This window comes from Filicampus tigris, chromosome 5 (assembly GCF_054856515.1).
Source record: "Filicampus tigris isolate MCC_2025a chromosome 5, RoL_Ftig_1.0, whole genome shotgun sequence".
In the NCBI taxonomy this organism is placed as follows: domain Eukaryota; kingdom Metazoa; phylum Chordata; class Actinopteri; order Syngnathiformes; family Syngnathidae; genus Filicampus; species Filicampus tigris.
The window spans coordinates 29,017,821-29,032,053 of record NC_141221.1 but is presented as its reverse complement, the minus strand read 5'-3'; the positions used below and the strand labels follow the sequence as shown (position 1 = coordinate 29,032,053).

Genomic DNA, 14,233 nt, shown 5'->3' with positions numbered 1-14,233 from the left:
TCTGGATATTGGTAAAATATGGCTTTCGCCTTGCATGATAGAGGGCTGCTTTCCTGCATGTTTTAGAGGTTTCCTCCTGTAACACAACTGATTCAAATGATCGTGATCGTTATTAGGCCCCTACAGAACTTGCTGATGAGCTGATCGTTTTAATCAGGTGTGTTGCAACCTCTAAAACATGCAGAAAAGTGGCCAAGACTGACAAAAAAAAAACAGCATTGGTGAAGAAAAGCTAGCAAGAAAAACAACAATGAGGGGATGATTTAGCCCAATAATTTGAGCAAATTTGCTACATAATACAGTGCATATCATGATGCCTTTAGAGCATGGGTGTCAAACGCGGGCCACATCATCCTTTTGGTGTCCCTTGGCGGGCGTTCCCCTGTGACCCCATATAAATGTATGATCACCTTTTATCATCACATATACACAACAAATTGATGGATAACTAGTTTTGAAACCAGAAGCCAGTAAAATGTGTTTTCAACTATTTTTCTAATGTACTTTAAAAGAGGGCTTGGTAACAAAAGCTTGCAATATCTCATATGTTGTGTTCACAGTGAAGACAATTTCAAAGAAACATGTCAAGTCAACACATGATTTGTCTTCGCGGGCCACATAAAATGATGTCACGGGCCGGATCTGGCCCCTGGGCCTTGAGTTTGACACCTGTGATATAGCGAGAGGTGGGGTTTCCATCTCCGAGTCCGACCCTCATCCAAGTGGTACCACAGTGATACGGACCGCAGCGCAGTCAGAATTGGCTAAGTATACAAATGAAATGAAATATGTTTAATGCCCACATCGAGCACAAGTTTTTCCTTCTATTTGCACACTTGGCTTGCCCATGGATGTTCATAGCATGCTAGAAGCTTCATTATGGTATTGTATTTTCTAAAGGTTCTCCAAAATAAAAGGTCTCTTGTGGATAATTCACTACTGTAACATTGTGTAGCAGTACGGCATACGGCCATATTGCTACATTCACCTCCCCTCTTTATGGAATCTGGAGAATTTCCCAAACAACATTAAACACACAAAACAAGGGCTGGAACAAAGCCCATCACGAGCTGAGCAAACCAGGTAGACTGCCAGTTTACTCGCTTAGCCTTGTGGGTTATTCTGCCACACAAAAGCTAAGCTCTGGCTAAGACCTAAACATTAAAAGTCAGTAATGTAATCGTCCAGGTAATGAGGCCTAAGGCGGACACGAGCTGGACGGGGCTCTGGTTCCTCGGGCACAACTAGTTCACCTTGTTCTTGTGAATTCAAGCTCATAGGTTTGATATTAATATATTTCGCAAGAATATCCATTGAGAAAATTCATAAACAGTAGAAAAGTTCATATCAAATCACATCAAATATTTATTAACCCCCGCTCCCCACAAAAAAAAAGAATATGAATCGAGAATAGTTTTGAACTGGAATCGCCCAAATTCAAACAATGCCTAACCCTAGTTTCCATGAACCGAGATGGAAAAGCCTCACCTCATAATTTTCCCCCAAATACTGTATTTGTAGATCCTTACATGCTTTTTTTCAGGGTCGATACCAATACCGATTATTAGTAGTCAAGGCGGCCGATAACCGATATTTGAAGCCGATATTTATTTGTAGAAAAAAGGGGTAAATTGGTGTCAAATTTATGAAAATAAAAACTCCAGCACTTGACTTAGTTTAAATGCCTTTAAGCACATGTATATTAAAAAAAAAAACTTTAGTGATTTAAAACATTTTAAAGCTTTTTTAGATCTTAGAAAATAGACAACTTTTTTTTACAAGACTAACAAAAAGTGCAGGGAGCTCCCAGACTCACCTGCATGTCTATCGTTCAATGAAAACAAACATCTCCTTACAGTAAATAGTTTTCTAAAAATCCACTATAACTGAAATGTGTTTTAAACTTCAAAAACATAAAAGTGAATCCTAAACGCAGCTACTAGCCAGAAAAATAAGCATTTTCCTAGACTGGACTTTCACATGCAGTACTTTGCCGTCAATCTTTGCTCCATGTACAGCACTTGGAGCGGTGGTTGTTTTATAAAGTGCTCTATCAATAAAGTTGAGTTAAGATTCTCATTACGTGGCTTACACACAGACACGCACACACTGGCACTCACGTCTTACTTTTATCACCAATTCCCAATATTATCTTACTTTTATCACCATTTTCCAATATTATCAGAAACTTTACTTCTCTCAGGAGCCATGTGGTTCACAAAGAAAATTAACTGTTGTGACATTGGGGGAGTGGTCATCTTGAGTCGCAAGGCAGCTTACTGTGGCGACTATTTGAAGTACTTTTACTTTTACCAAAGTCATTTTTTATACAATTGTACTTTTTACTCAAGTACAGAATGTCAGTATTTTTCCTACCTCTGCATATACTATATTTTATCCAAGGTACCAAGTTCTAAAATTGCCAATTCAAACCTGGCTCGAGTCAAAACGTAATTCGTGTCCCCGACCTGATTATTATCCAGAAGAAAATAAATGTTTTTACCTGAGCCTGCCATCCATCTTGGCAACAGATCCCAGAGCTAGGCTATGGATATAGATGCCAGGAGCAGAGTTATCTGGAGTCAGAAAACAAACACCAATCCCCAGGCCGACGCCAGGCTCTACGTACAGAAAAAGGAGTCAAGGAGACTGTCTCATTCTTGCAACATTATATATTTAACATTTTGGGTAAACACACCAACACAAGCACACAGGCAAGCCCCCTCTGTCAATTTTTAAAACTCGTTTTAAGACACATTTCTACTCTTTGGGTTTTGATCCCCCCCGTGAGCCGTCACCTTATCGTGGTGGAGGGGTTTGCGCGCCCCAATGATCCTAGGAGCTACGTTGTCTGGGGCTTTATGCCCCTGGTAGGGTCACCCATGGCAAACAGGTCCTAGGTGAGGGACCAGACTAAGCACGGCTCAAAATGACCCCTTATGATGAGTAAAATTAACGGACCACGTTTTCCCTCGCCCGGACGCGTGTCACCGGGGCCCCCTTCTGGAGCCAGGCCTGGAGGTGGGGCTCGATGGCGAGCGCCTGGTGGCCGGGCCTGCACCCATGGGGCCCGGCCGGGCTCAGCCCGAAAAGGACACATGGGTCCCTCTTTCCATGGGCTCACCACTGGTGGGAGGGGCCAAAGGGGTCGGGTGCCGTGTGAGCTGGGCGGCGGCGGAAGACGGGGACCTTGGCGGTCCGATCCCCGGCAGCAAAAACTAGCTCTTGGGACATGGAATGTCACCTCTCTGGCAGGGAAGGAGCCTGAGCTGGTGTGTGAGGCTGAGAGGTTCCGATTAGATATAGTCGGGCTCACCTCCACGCACAGCTTGGGTTCTGGTCCCAGTCCTCTCGAGAGGGGTTGGACACTCTTCCACTCTGGAGTTGCCCAGGGTGGGAGGCGCCGAGCAGGTGTGGGCATACTTATTGCCCCCCGGCTTGGCGCCTGTACATTGGGGTTTACCCCGGTGGACGAGAGGGTAGCCTCCCTCCGCCTGAGGGTGGGGGGACGGGTCCTGACTGTTGTTTGTGCTTATGCACCAAACGGCAGCGCAGAGTACCCACCCTTTTTGGAGTCCTTGGAGGGTGTGCTGGAGGGCGCTCCACCTGGGGACTCCATCGTTCTGCTGGGGGACTTCAATGCTCACGTGGGCAATGACAGTGAGACCTGGAGAGGTGTGATTGGGAGGAACGGCCCCCCCGATCTGAACCCGAGCGGTGTTCGGTTACTGGACTTCTGTGCTCATCACGGATTGTCCATAACGAACACCATGTTCAAGCATAAGGGTGTCCATATGTGCACTTGGCACCAGGATACCCTAGGCCGCAGTTCGATGATCGACTTTGTAGTCGTATCATCGGACTTGCGGCCGCATGTTTTGGACACTCGGGTGAAGAGAGGGGCGGAGCTGTCAACTGATCACCATCTGGTGGTGAGTTGGCTCTGATGGTGGGGGAAGATGCCGGTCCGACCTGGCAGACCCAAACGTATTGTGAGGGTTTGCTGAGAACGTCTGGCAGAATCCCCTGTCAGAAGGAGTTTCAACTCCCACCTCCGGCAGAACTTTTCCCACGTCCCGGGGGAGGCGGGGGACATCGAGTCCGAGTGGACCATGTTTCGTGCCTCCATTGTTGAGGCGGCCGATCGGAGCTGTGGCCGCAAGGTGGTCGGTGCCTGTCGTGGCGGCAATCCCCGAACCCGCTGGTGGACACCAGCGGTAAGGGATGCTGTCCAGCTGAAGAAGGAGTCCTATCGGGCCTTTTTGGCCTGCGGGACCCCGGAGGCAGCTGACGGGTACCGGCTGGCCAAGCGGAATGCAGCTCTGGCGGTTGCTGAGGCAAAAACCCGGGTGTGGGAGGAGTTCGGGGAGGCCATGGAAAATGACTTCCGGACGGCTTCGAGGAAATTCTGGTCCACCATCCGGCGTCTCAGGAGGGGGAAGCAGTGCACCATTAACACTGTTTATAGTGGAGATGGGGTGCTGCTGACCTCAACTCGGGACGTTGTGGGTCGGTGGGGAGAGTACTTCGAAGACCTCCTCAATTCCACCGACACGCCTTCCACTGAGGAAGCAGAGCCTGGAGACTCTGAGGTGGGCTCTCCTATCTCTGGGGTTGAAGTCACCGAGGTAGTCAAAAAGCTCCTCGGTGGCAAAGCCCCGGGGGTGGATGAGATCCGCCCGGAGTTCATAAAGGCTCTGGATGTTGAGGGGCTGTCATGGTTGACACGTCTCTTCAACATTGCGTGGACATCGGGGACAGTGCCTCTGGATTGGCAGACCGGGGTGGTGGTCCCCCTTTTTAAGAAGGGGGACCGGAGGGTGTGCTCCAATTACAGAGGGATCACACTCCTCAGCCTCCCCGGCAAGGTCTATTCAGGGGTGCTGGAGAGGAGGGTCCGTTGGAAGGTCGAATCCCGGATTCAGGAGGAGCAATGTGGTTTTCGTCCTGGCCGTGGAACAGTGGACCAGCTCTACACCCTCAGCAGGGTCTTCGAGGGTGCATGGGAGTTTGCCCAACCGGTCTACATGTGTTTTGTGGACTTGGAGAAGGCGTTCGACCGTGTCCCTCGGGGAGTTCTGTAGGGGGTGCTTCGGGAGTACGGGGTACCGAGCCCCCTGATAAGGGCTCTCCGGTCCCTGTACCACCGATGCCAGAGTTTGGTCCGAATTGCCGGTAGTAAGTCGGATTCGTTTCCTGTGGGGGTTGGACTCCGCCAAGGCTGCCCTTTGTCACCGATTCTGTTCATAACCTTTATGGACAGAATTTCTAGGCGCAGCCGAGGTGTCGAGGGGGTCCGGTTTGGTGGCCTCAGTATTGCATCTCTGCTTTTTGCAGATGATGTGGTACTGTTGGCTTCTTCAAGCCGCGATCTCCAACTCTCGCTGGAGCGGTTCGCAGCCGAGTGTGAAACGGTCGGAATGAAGATCAGCACCTCCAAATCTGAGACCATGGTCCTCAGTCGGAAAAGGGTGGCGTGCCCTCTCCGGGTCGGGGATGAGATTCTGCCCCAAGTGGAGGAGTTCAAGTATCTTGGGGTCTTGTTCACGAGTGGGGGTAAGATGGAACGGGAGATCGACAGGCGGATCGGTGCAGCGTCTGCTGTGATGCGGACCCTGTATCGGTCTGTCGTGGTGAAGAAGGAGCTTAGCCGAAAGGCGAAGCTCTCAATTTACCGGTCGATCTACGTTCCTACTCTCACCTATGGTCATGAGCTGTGGGTCATGACCGAAAGAACAAGATCTCGGATACAAGCGGCCGAAATGGGTTTCCTTCGCAGGGTGTCCGGGCTCTCCCTTAGAGATAGGGTGAGAAGTTCGGCCATCCGGGAGGGACTCAGAGTCGAGCCGCTGCTCCTCCGCATCGAGAGGAGCCAGTTGAGGTGGCTCGGGCATCTGATTAGGATGCCTCCTGGACGCCTCCCTGGTGAGGTGTTCCGGGCATGTCCCACCGGCAGGAGACCCCGAGGACGACCCAGAACACGCTGGAGAGACTATGTCTCCCGGCTTGCCTGGGAACGCCTTGGGATCCTTCCGGAAGAGCTGGAGGATGTTGCTGTTGAGAGGGAAGTCGGGCTTCCCTGCTGAAGCTGCTGCCTCCGCGACCCGACTTCGGATAAGCGGGAGATAATGGATGGATGGATGGGTTTTGATCCAACGTGAGACTGACAGTTTTCTGCTGTTTTCCGGTGTCTCCTGTATAATACTAATTTGTGTTCTACATTGCTGTCACTTGTTATATTATTGCTATTTTGTTCTTGTGAAGTAATTTGTTATAGCTGTAACTGTTATGAAATGCGCAATATAAAGTTGCATTGTATTGTGTTGTGTATGTCTGCAAAAAGCAGCCATAGTGATACTATAAAATTAGCCCTGAATAGAAACTGAAGGATCTAAATCTGTATGAATGGCTAGATATTAGCCAACAGGTTAACCAAAAACCAATATGGCAATTACACATTCACAGACATCGCATAATCAGTTAAAAGTGTTAGAGTCAGTGTGCCCTGATCTGACCAAGCTGGAGAAGATCAGCCCTACAGACAGGGGAGGGACAGGGAGTAGACCAGCCCACATTATGTTTACATTTTGAAAACAGTATAAATGTGAGGGCTGCATGTTAGACCGTGCCCCTTTTCTGCCCTCGCCCGTCTTGGGTGAGAGTGTTCGTGAGGATGGAAAAGCTGCCCAGATCTGATCATTGTATGATTCCTGAACTTCAGAGATGGAAAAGAAAAAAGACGAGAAAATTCAATTGACTTGTATGAGACTTTATTTACATTGGATACTTTCTTGAAAGATAAAGCGAACACACTTTGAGCAGGGGCGGTGCCATGGGTGGGCCTGGGTGTGCACAGGCCCACCCAGATTGACAGACTACCCACCCAATGAGATTCATGAAAAAAATATATACTTTTACATGTTTAGTAAATTATTAACTTATTTTTGAATTTGTGTTTTTTTATTTTATTGAATATTAAGAATGGCATAGTTGTGGTTGTCTAAGGAAGATCTGAACTTCATATTATTCAGTTGATCATTTTATTTGAATATACGATGTGTCGGGATGGGAGGATTGTGCTCAGTGAGAGAAATATTCAGGCCTACCCTGATTTTAACAGGCCCAACCATTAGCCACATTCTGGCTCCACCCCTGGCATTGAGTAAGTAGTTGTTTTGTAAATTGATAATTTGGCTTATGGCCTCGAGACCTGCAAAACATTCCAACAAAACAAATGGCAAGTGCTCTGATAGCTTTGCATTTTTTATGTGTAACCTGGGTCTTTTGAACACCTTGACTCAAAAGCAGCACATAACCTTTGATTTAAAGTCAATCTAAAATCCAAAATAAATTTCATCTGGCAGTAAGTCAGTCACAGGTCTCCAGCTACATCACATGTAGTGCTGTAATACATTTAATTAAAATGACACTGGATTGGGCTGAACATCAACACTTATATAATAGGTCTGTATGAAAAAAAATTATGTCAGCACTAAAATTCACCCCCCTAAAAGAATCTGTAGTGATTTATGGGCTTTTTTGTGATGACAAAGCTGCAAATTGGCCCGCCCACTTTTGGGGCGTGTTTTTTTTTGTTCTCCATCTCAGGCTGTCAACGTCATTGCAAGGAGGCAACCACTATTATCCGTGTTGTTACTTGTTTTGGTTTTTGATGTTCTGTCGTCACCTAATGTTTGAAAGTGATTAATTGCCACCAAAATTAATTTGAACATTCCTACTCTTTTCCATTTCAAACTGTGAAAATATAAAAGCACAATATTTAGTTTTTATTAACATCAAATGTGAGCTCCTATGAGGAATAATAGCACTTCTACAAAATCAAACATATTGTGCTGTTTTTTTTATTTTTTTTTAAATTACCGGTTAGATTGGACAATACCAGGAATGTGCATATGAATTTTTGTGACGATTGATCGTAATTGATCGTAGCAGCCATGGCTGTTGGCTCCCGCTAGCTCCTTCGGCTAGTCGAGGCAGAATTAGCTTTCGATTGCTAACAGTCAAAGTTAGCATAATGAGATCTTACCGGGTTCGTGTCTCAGACAAGCTGCCCGCTCATGCACTCGAGTAGGAGTTAGCTCCATGCCGCCATTGGTCAGCCAGTAGCCGGTGTTCTGCCAGAGATTCCGCTCGGCATCACTGGTGCGGCATGTGATCGCTAATAAGGGGCCGATTCGAGAAAATGGATGGAGGTATAAACTTTGATAAGATATGGGGCTGCGTTTCACGGAGATCTGCCATCTAGGCATCCAAGAAGCTCCGTGTCCACCTTCAGCCGTGTTTGCTACAGCCAGTCAGCCAGCCAGGAGCCCCGTGTTTGCTACAGAGGAGGTCTCGAGATACAGCGGCGTCACTGTGCGGATGGGCCGGCCTGTGTGCATCAATTTTGGATGAATACAAGCCCCAGAGTTCGGCTTGTCGAAATGTCAAAGTTGGACTTGGAAAGATTTAAGAGCACCGAGGCCGTCCCTTCAGCCGAGTATGGCCATTTAACGCACCTCATTTTCGGCTAGGCGGCGCAGGGGTGGACCTCGGAGAAAAACTAAGTCAAGCTAACACTTCAAATGTAATCTATAACAACCAATGAGCAAATCAGCTAATGAAAAAGCTTCTCGGAACGCAATGTGTTTGAGTATCTTAGGACATAAAACGACGTATGTGAGATGAAGTGGAGCACCTCAGGTAGGCTGCTCATTTCTTGCTCTTTTGGTCACACATGTAAAGGCTAATCTATTGATCCTCGTTATTTTGACAATATTTTGCCATTCAAAGTCGTTATTTTCAGCGACTTTTGCCAAATATGTTTTTATTCAAGAGATTTGAACCACATGAGATAGTAAAGCAACACATTTTCATTTTCAGTGAAGAAAGCAAATATACCCCAAAAAAATTTGTATTTATATATTGTAATGCCCCTCGAAGTGGTCAAAGATGCATACAGTCGCTGATTCAATCTGATCGTCGATTTAATAACAGATCGTCACGGAAAAAAGAACACATTCACACAAGAGCTGCTGGTGGCCACAACTCACGGCCATGCGCTCAATCATACCACCCGCTCTTTTAGCCCAACTTCCCAACTCACCTCGCTCGTCCCCCCGCTATGACGTCACTCACTACTCATAAGCCCAGCCAGCACATGCACAAAACAAGGAACAGATATTACACTGCCCTCCCCTTTATGAAACCCCCGCCCCTGAGGGGTCAACGAAAAGGTCCTCTAGGCGCTGCGGCCTACGCCTCTGTCTCTTGGGTCGGCCTGGGCCCATGCCATTTTTGTCTCCAACCGGTGGAACAGAGACAACATGAGTGGGATCCGGGGAACCTGAATCCACCACTCGTCCTGAAATGGCAGGTGAAACAGACCCGGCCTCAAATATTTGAACACCACTGCCCCGGTACGGAGCCAACCTGTCCCAATGTTGAGCAACCCTCCGGCCCCTGGGGGGAACTGCCACCCGATACACTACCTCCCCCACCCGCTCAAGGACCCTACACGGCCCGTCCCAATGACTGTCTAACTTAGGGCAGTGTCCCTTCTTTCTTTTTGGTGTATACACCCAAACCAGCTGAGGATGGCAAGCTGCTGCTGCATTGTGCGGTTGAAACGTTCTACTAAACCATCACTCTGCGGATGCAAAGGGGTGGTTCACGTCTTCTGCATGTTCAAGTGTTCACAAAGGGCAGCAAAAACCTTGGACTCAAAATTTCTGCCTTGATCACTGTGGAGTATATCTGCAGTCCCAAACTGGCAGAACATGCCCTCCAACAGTGCATCCGCCACCGTCTCCGCCTCCTGATCTGGCAGTGCGTATGCCTCGGGCCACTTTGTGAAATAGTCCATCGCACACAGCACGTAACGGTTCCCTCTGTCCGTCACGGGAAAAGGACCCATAATGTCCACAGCAACCTGCTCCATGGGCGCCCCAACTCTCTGTTGCTGAAGCGGTGTATGCGATTGGTCTTGAGGGACCTTGTAGGCCGCACACTCGTCACACCCCCGGCAAAAGTCCTCCACGTCCCGTCGATGCTGGCCCCAGTAAAACCCTAGGCGCAGCCGTCTGAGTGTCTTTGTGCTGCCAAAGTGTCCGGTACCCGTGCCCCCGTGGCATGCTCTCAGTGCCGACTCTCTAAGAGCTCTGGGCACCACCACCTGCCACCTCTCCTCTCTGGTCGCTGGATCCTTCCACGCATGCTGCAGCACGCCATCCTTCATGCGCAAGACAGCAAACAAAGGCCTTTGGCGCCAACAGAGAGTCCCATCACTCCTTCCCAGGGTGACCTCCTGCCACTCTGGACCTACTGTCGCACAGGGTTGAAATCACGATCCTCTTCCTGCTTGACAGCCCACTCCGCAATGTCCACAGCCTCCAGGATGCAGCGTGATGGTCCAACAGCAGTCGCCTCCCCACACAGCTCCAACTCCCTGGCATCCCGCCGGTCGCAGTAGCTGCAGCTGCCAACAGCACATGGACGCCGGGAAAGGGCATCAGCATTGACGTGATGAGCTCCAGCCCTGCAGCTCCTCCAGCCACCGTGCCACTTGGCCTTCTGGTTCCCTGAACGACATCAACCACTGCAGCGCAGCATGATCCGTCCTGATGGTGAACGGAACGCCGCACAGGTAATACTTGAAATGACGCGCAGCCAAAACAACTGCCAGCAGTTCACATCTGGTGACACAGTATCGTCATTCACTCTTATTGAAAATGCGGCTGAAGTAGGCCACCACTCGTTCACCTTTCGGCCCCACCTGTGACAACACCGCCCTCATGCCGACATTGCTAGCGTCCGTATCCAGCACAAAAGACAAGGTTGGATCAGGTGGAGTGAGAACAGGAGCATTGATGAGGGCATTTTTCAGGCTGGAAAATGCCTCCTGACACTCCGGTGTCCACAAAAAGGGAACAAGCCGGAACAAGGGCGCCCCGATGCAAGAAAATCCTCTCACGAACCGTCTGTAATATGAGGCAAGTCTCAAAAAGCTCTTAAGCTGCTTCTGATCTTTTGGGGCTGGCCAGTCTTTGATGGCGCTGACCTTCTCCTTCAGTGTGCTGATGCCGTCTCCATTCACTCGGTGACCCAGGAACTCCACCTCTCGCCGCATAAAGTGGAACTTTTCTGGGTGCAGTTTCATTCCAGCCGCAGCAATTCTACCCAGCACCAGCCTCAGAGACTCCAACGCAGTCTGGAAGGACTCACCATGGACAAGGACATCGTCCAAATACACCAAGCACTCTTGCCGCGGTATGTTCGAGAGCACTGTGTCCATCAAGCGCTCGAACGTTCCTGGTGCATTGCAGAGTCCAAAACTCATTACTTTAAACTGCCAGTGTCCTTGGGGGGTGCAGAACGCTGTCTTAGGTCTGGACTCAGCGATAAGGGGGACCTGCCAGTAGCCACTGCACAGATCGAGCGATGAGAACCGCGCAGACCCACAGACCAGATCCAACGTCTCATCTATCCGCGGGAGCGGGTAGCAGTCCTTCCTTGCCACTTTGAGCGGCCTGTAGTCCACACAGAACCGCGGTCTGGTGCTTTTCTTTCTGGGAACCATGACCACGCCAGACGCCCACGGGCTGTTGGATGGGTCTATGATTCCCGCTTCGAGCATGGCACGGACCTCCTGATCCGCAGCCTCCTGCTGGGCCAGAGGCAGGCGTCGGGGCCGCACCTTTACTGGTCGCGCGTCCCCGGTGTCGATGTGGTGCTCAACCAAGTGAGTGAGGCCCACCTCATTCTCACTGAGGGCAAAAATGCTCTCAAAGTCCCACAGCACCTGCCACAGCTGGTCCCGCTGCTCGATATCCAACCCCATCACAGGTCTTCTCCCAGATGAACCGTATCGCCTCTGCCCGGTTCTCTGCTAGGCAACATTCCCTGGCATGGCTGGGCTGGCCGTCACTGGCCCGCGCCCCCCCCCCCCCACCCCCCCAAGGGCCGTCCGTCACGGGGCGAGCGAACTCTACCCGATCTACTGTTGGTCGCTGTGAGGTCGACTCCGGTAGCCCCAACTGGGAACAAGTCCAGGTGGGGTGAGCAAACTCTACCCGATCTACCGTCGACTGCCTAGGAGCTGGTGCTGCGTCTACCTTGCTCGGGCTGGGTAGGATCATCCCCACCTGCAGCTTTTTTCTATCTTAGTCCATTAAATGCAGAAGGCACCGGTCCAAGACAGTTGGGGATGCTCTTTCAAAAGAGGGCACATAATTTCTAATTTGTAAGAACCTGAAGAAGTTATTCTTGAGGAGATTGTAAGTATGTTGCAGTTGTGCAAAAGAAGCAAAACTGTCGCCCATAAAAAGATCAGCTATTCTGCAATTGCCAAGCTCTCTCCAATTAAGGAATTTACAGCGACTTTGAATGGCAAAATGTAATCGATCCCGGTCGTGACATCACACATGGAGGGAGGGGAGGGGGTCTGGTCAATCAGCTCATTTCTTGTAGCCGTTCCTGAACATGTTAGTTTTGTACTGATTTCTCCAAAACAAATTGACAAAAGTTAAAATACAAGCTAACATCATTTTCCTGATAAAAAAAATAAATAAAAATTGAGCTTGCTATTGAAAAATAGACCGTATCGGCTCTCTGATCCCTTAAAAAAAAAATAAATAAATAAAAAACCCAAACATCACCTTTATCAAGTGTGACTTCCATGATGATGCAGTCTTTTGGACCAGGACCCCTTTGGCCATCTGTCTCATCAATTCCAAAGGGAACGGGTGTTCCCTCACTGGCATTGGAGTTGGGTGAGCTGGAGCGGCTACGGATACTTGGTGTCACACAGGGTGTAAGACTGGGGCTCCGCAGGCGAGTTCGAATTGTCAAAGTCACAACACCTTTTTTGAGTTGCTAGAGTAACAACAGAAACAAGTCCAGCAATGACAAATGGAAACAGATGTGCTTCCTTCCTTTACTTACATTCCCAGGAGAGTGGCCAATTTGAATGAATGTGGGTGGCAAAATGAATATTTGAAACCAAACATAAAACATAACAAAACACATTTAATAAAATTGAATTGTCAATTACCCTAAACTGGTTGTACGGCATTTGCAGGGCACATATAGACAAATAACAATAGATGGGCAATTTACAAAATGTTGCCAGTTGGAACAGACGTCTATTTTGTGGATGGCCGGACGGAGGACGAAAACTCTCTTAAAAAGGATGGACTAAGCAAGGACGGAGGTAGGTTTTCGTCCGACCCTCTAATCGTCTCTAACCGGGTCAAGTCCCGGCTGACGTGTTGTGTTGGGTTCTTTTAAAAAGCAAGACTGCCTTGCTAAGCCTGCACAACACTGGAGTGCTCTTTTTCACGTGCATTTCCTCCCTGCAGTATTGTTCTCACAGGCATAGTCTGCCTACTAATGGACACACACACAAACACTGAAAGCAATGACCCGGAAGTGGAAGATGTTCATCCTCCTCCTAAAATAACATTGCTTTATTTTGCAATCATTATTTTTATTGCAAAATAAAGCAATAAAAAGAGGAAACGTGCAACAAAACCCAATTGTATTGTGTTATTATGCAATCTTAAATATTCTCATTATGTCCCCTGGCTTGCCCCGGTCCCATCATCATCATCATGTTCATTATCACGTCACAACGGTGGTTGCTGGCAGATAAAAAGCTGAGTTAAACTGGTGTAAACAATTCAATCCACTCACGATACTCCCAGCCGATAAGTGGAGGTTGGAGGTACATAGCTAATTAGCCAGCTAATGAGCTTGAAATAATAAATAACGTTTCTTGGGGTTTCTTTGGGTAGCGGCGAGGGGGAGCGGACCGACAGAATGTAAGGACAGGAGCGCTTTAAAAGGAAGAGGACGGACGGGATCGGAGGACAATCATTTTTATGAATAAGGACGGAGGGACGAGGACATAAGGGTACCCAGGTCGCAGACGGCAAATAAGGGTCAAGTGCTCTGCCCAGCTCTGGATATCAGTCTGTCAATTATTTCAAGATGAACCAAACTGGAATCTTCAGTTGGTCTATCGTCAATCCGTCAGTCCAATGAGATCCCTCGGATGTTGTGGAAGCGCTCTCTTGGCCACGGATTGTGCTGTAAATGCAAACACGTCAGCAAAGCCTATTAGGACAATTGGAACATTTGGGGGGCTTACTCTGAGGCTCTTTAAATGGTGGCAGCTGACTCCATTTAACATGAGTAGTCGTTGTCTGGGCTGGGTCGCAATCCACGGGGACAC

General features: G+C 48.7%; 1 protein-coding gene across 11 annotated transcripts in view; it reads right to left on the bottom strand.

Annotated features, from left to right (window-relative positions):
- Nucleotides 1–14,233, bottom strand: part of pdzd2 (PDZ domain containing 2) — a 139,615-nt gene that overhangs the window by 40,774 nt on the left and 84,608 nt on the right. For all 11 annotated transcript variants that reach the window (XR_015086731.1, XM_086030042.1, XM_086030043.1 and 8 more), the window contains 2 exons: nt 12,657–12,873; nt 2,504–2,621 (listed from right to left, as the gene is read on the bottom strand). Coding sequence is in view for 10 of the 11 variants with exons in the window: in XM_086030042.1 (XP_085886168.1) it covers nt 2,504–2,621; nt 12,657–12,873 (335 nt within the window). In the remaining variant the exon portion in view is untranslated. The remainder of the gene's footprint in view (nt 1–2,503; nt 2,622–12,656; nt 12,874–14,233) is intronic.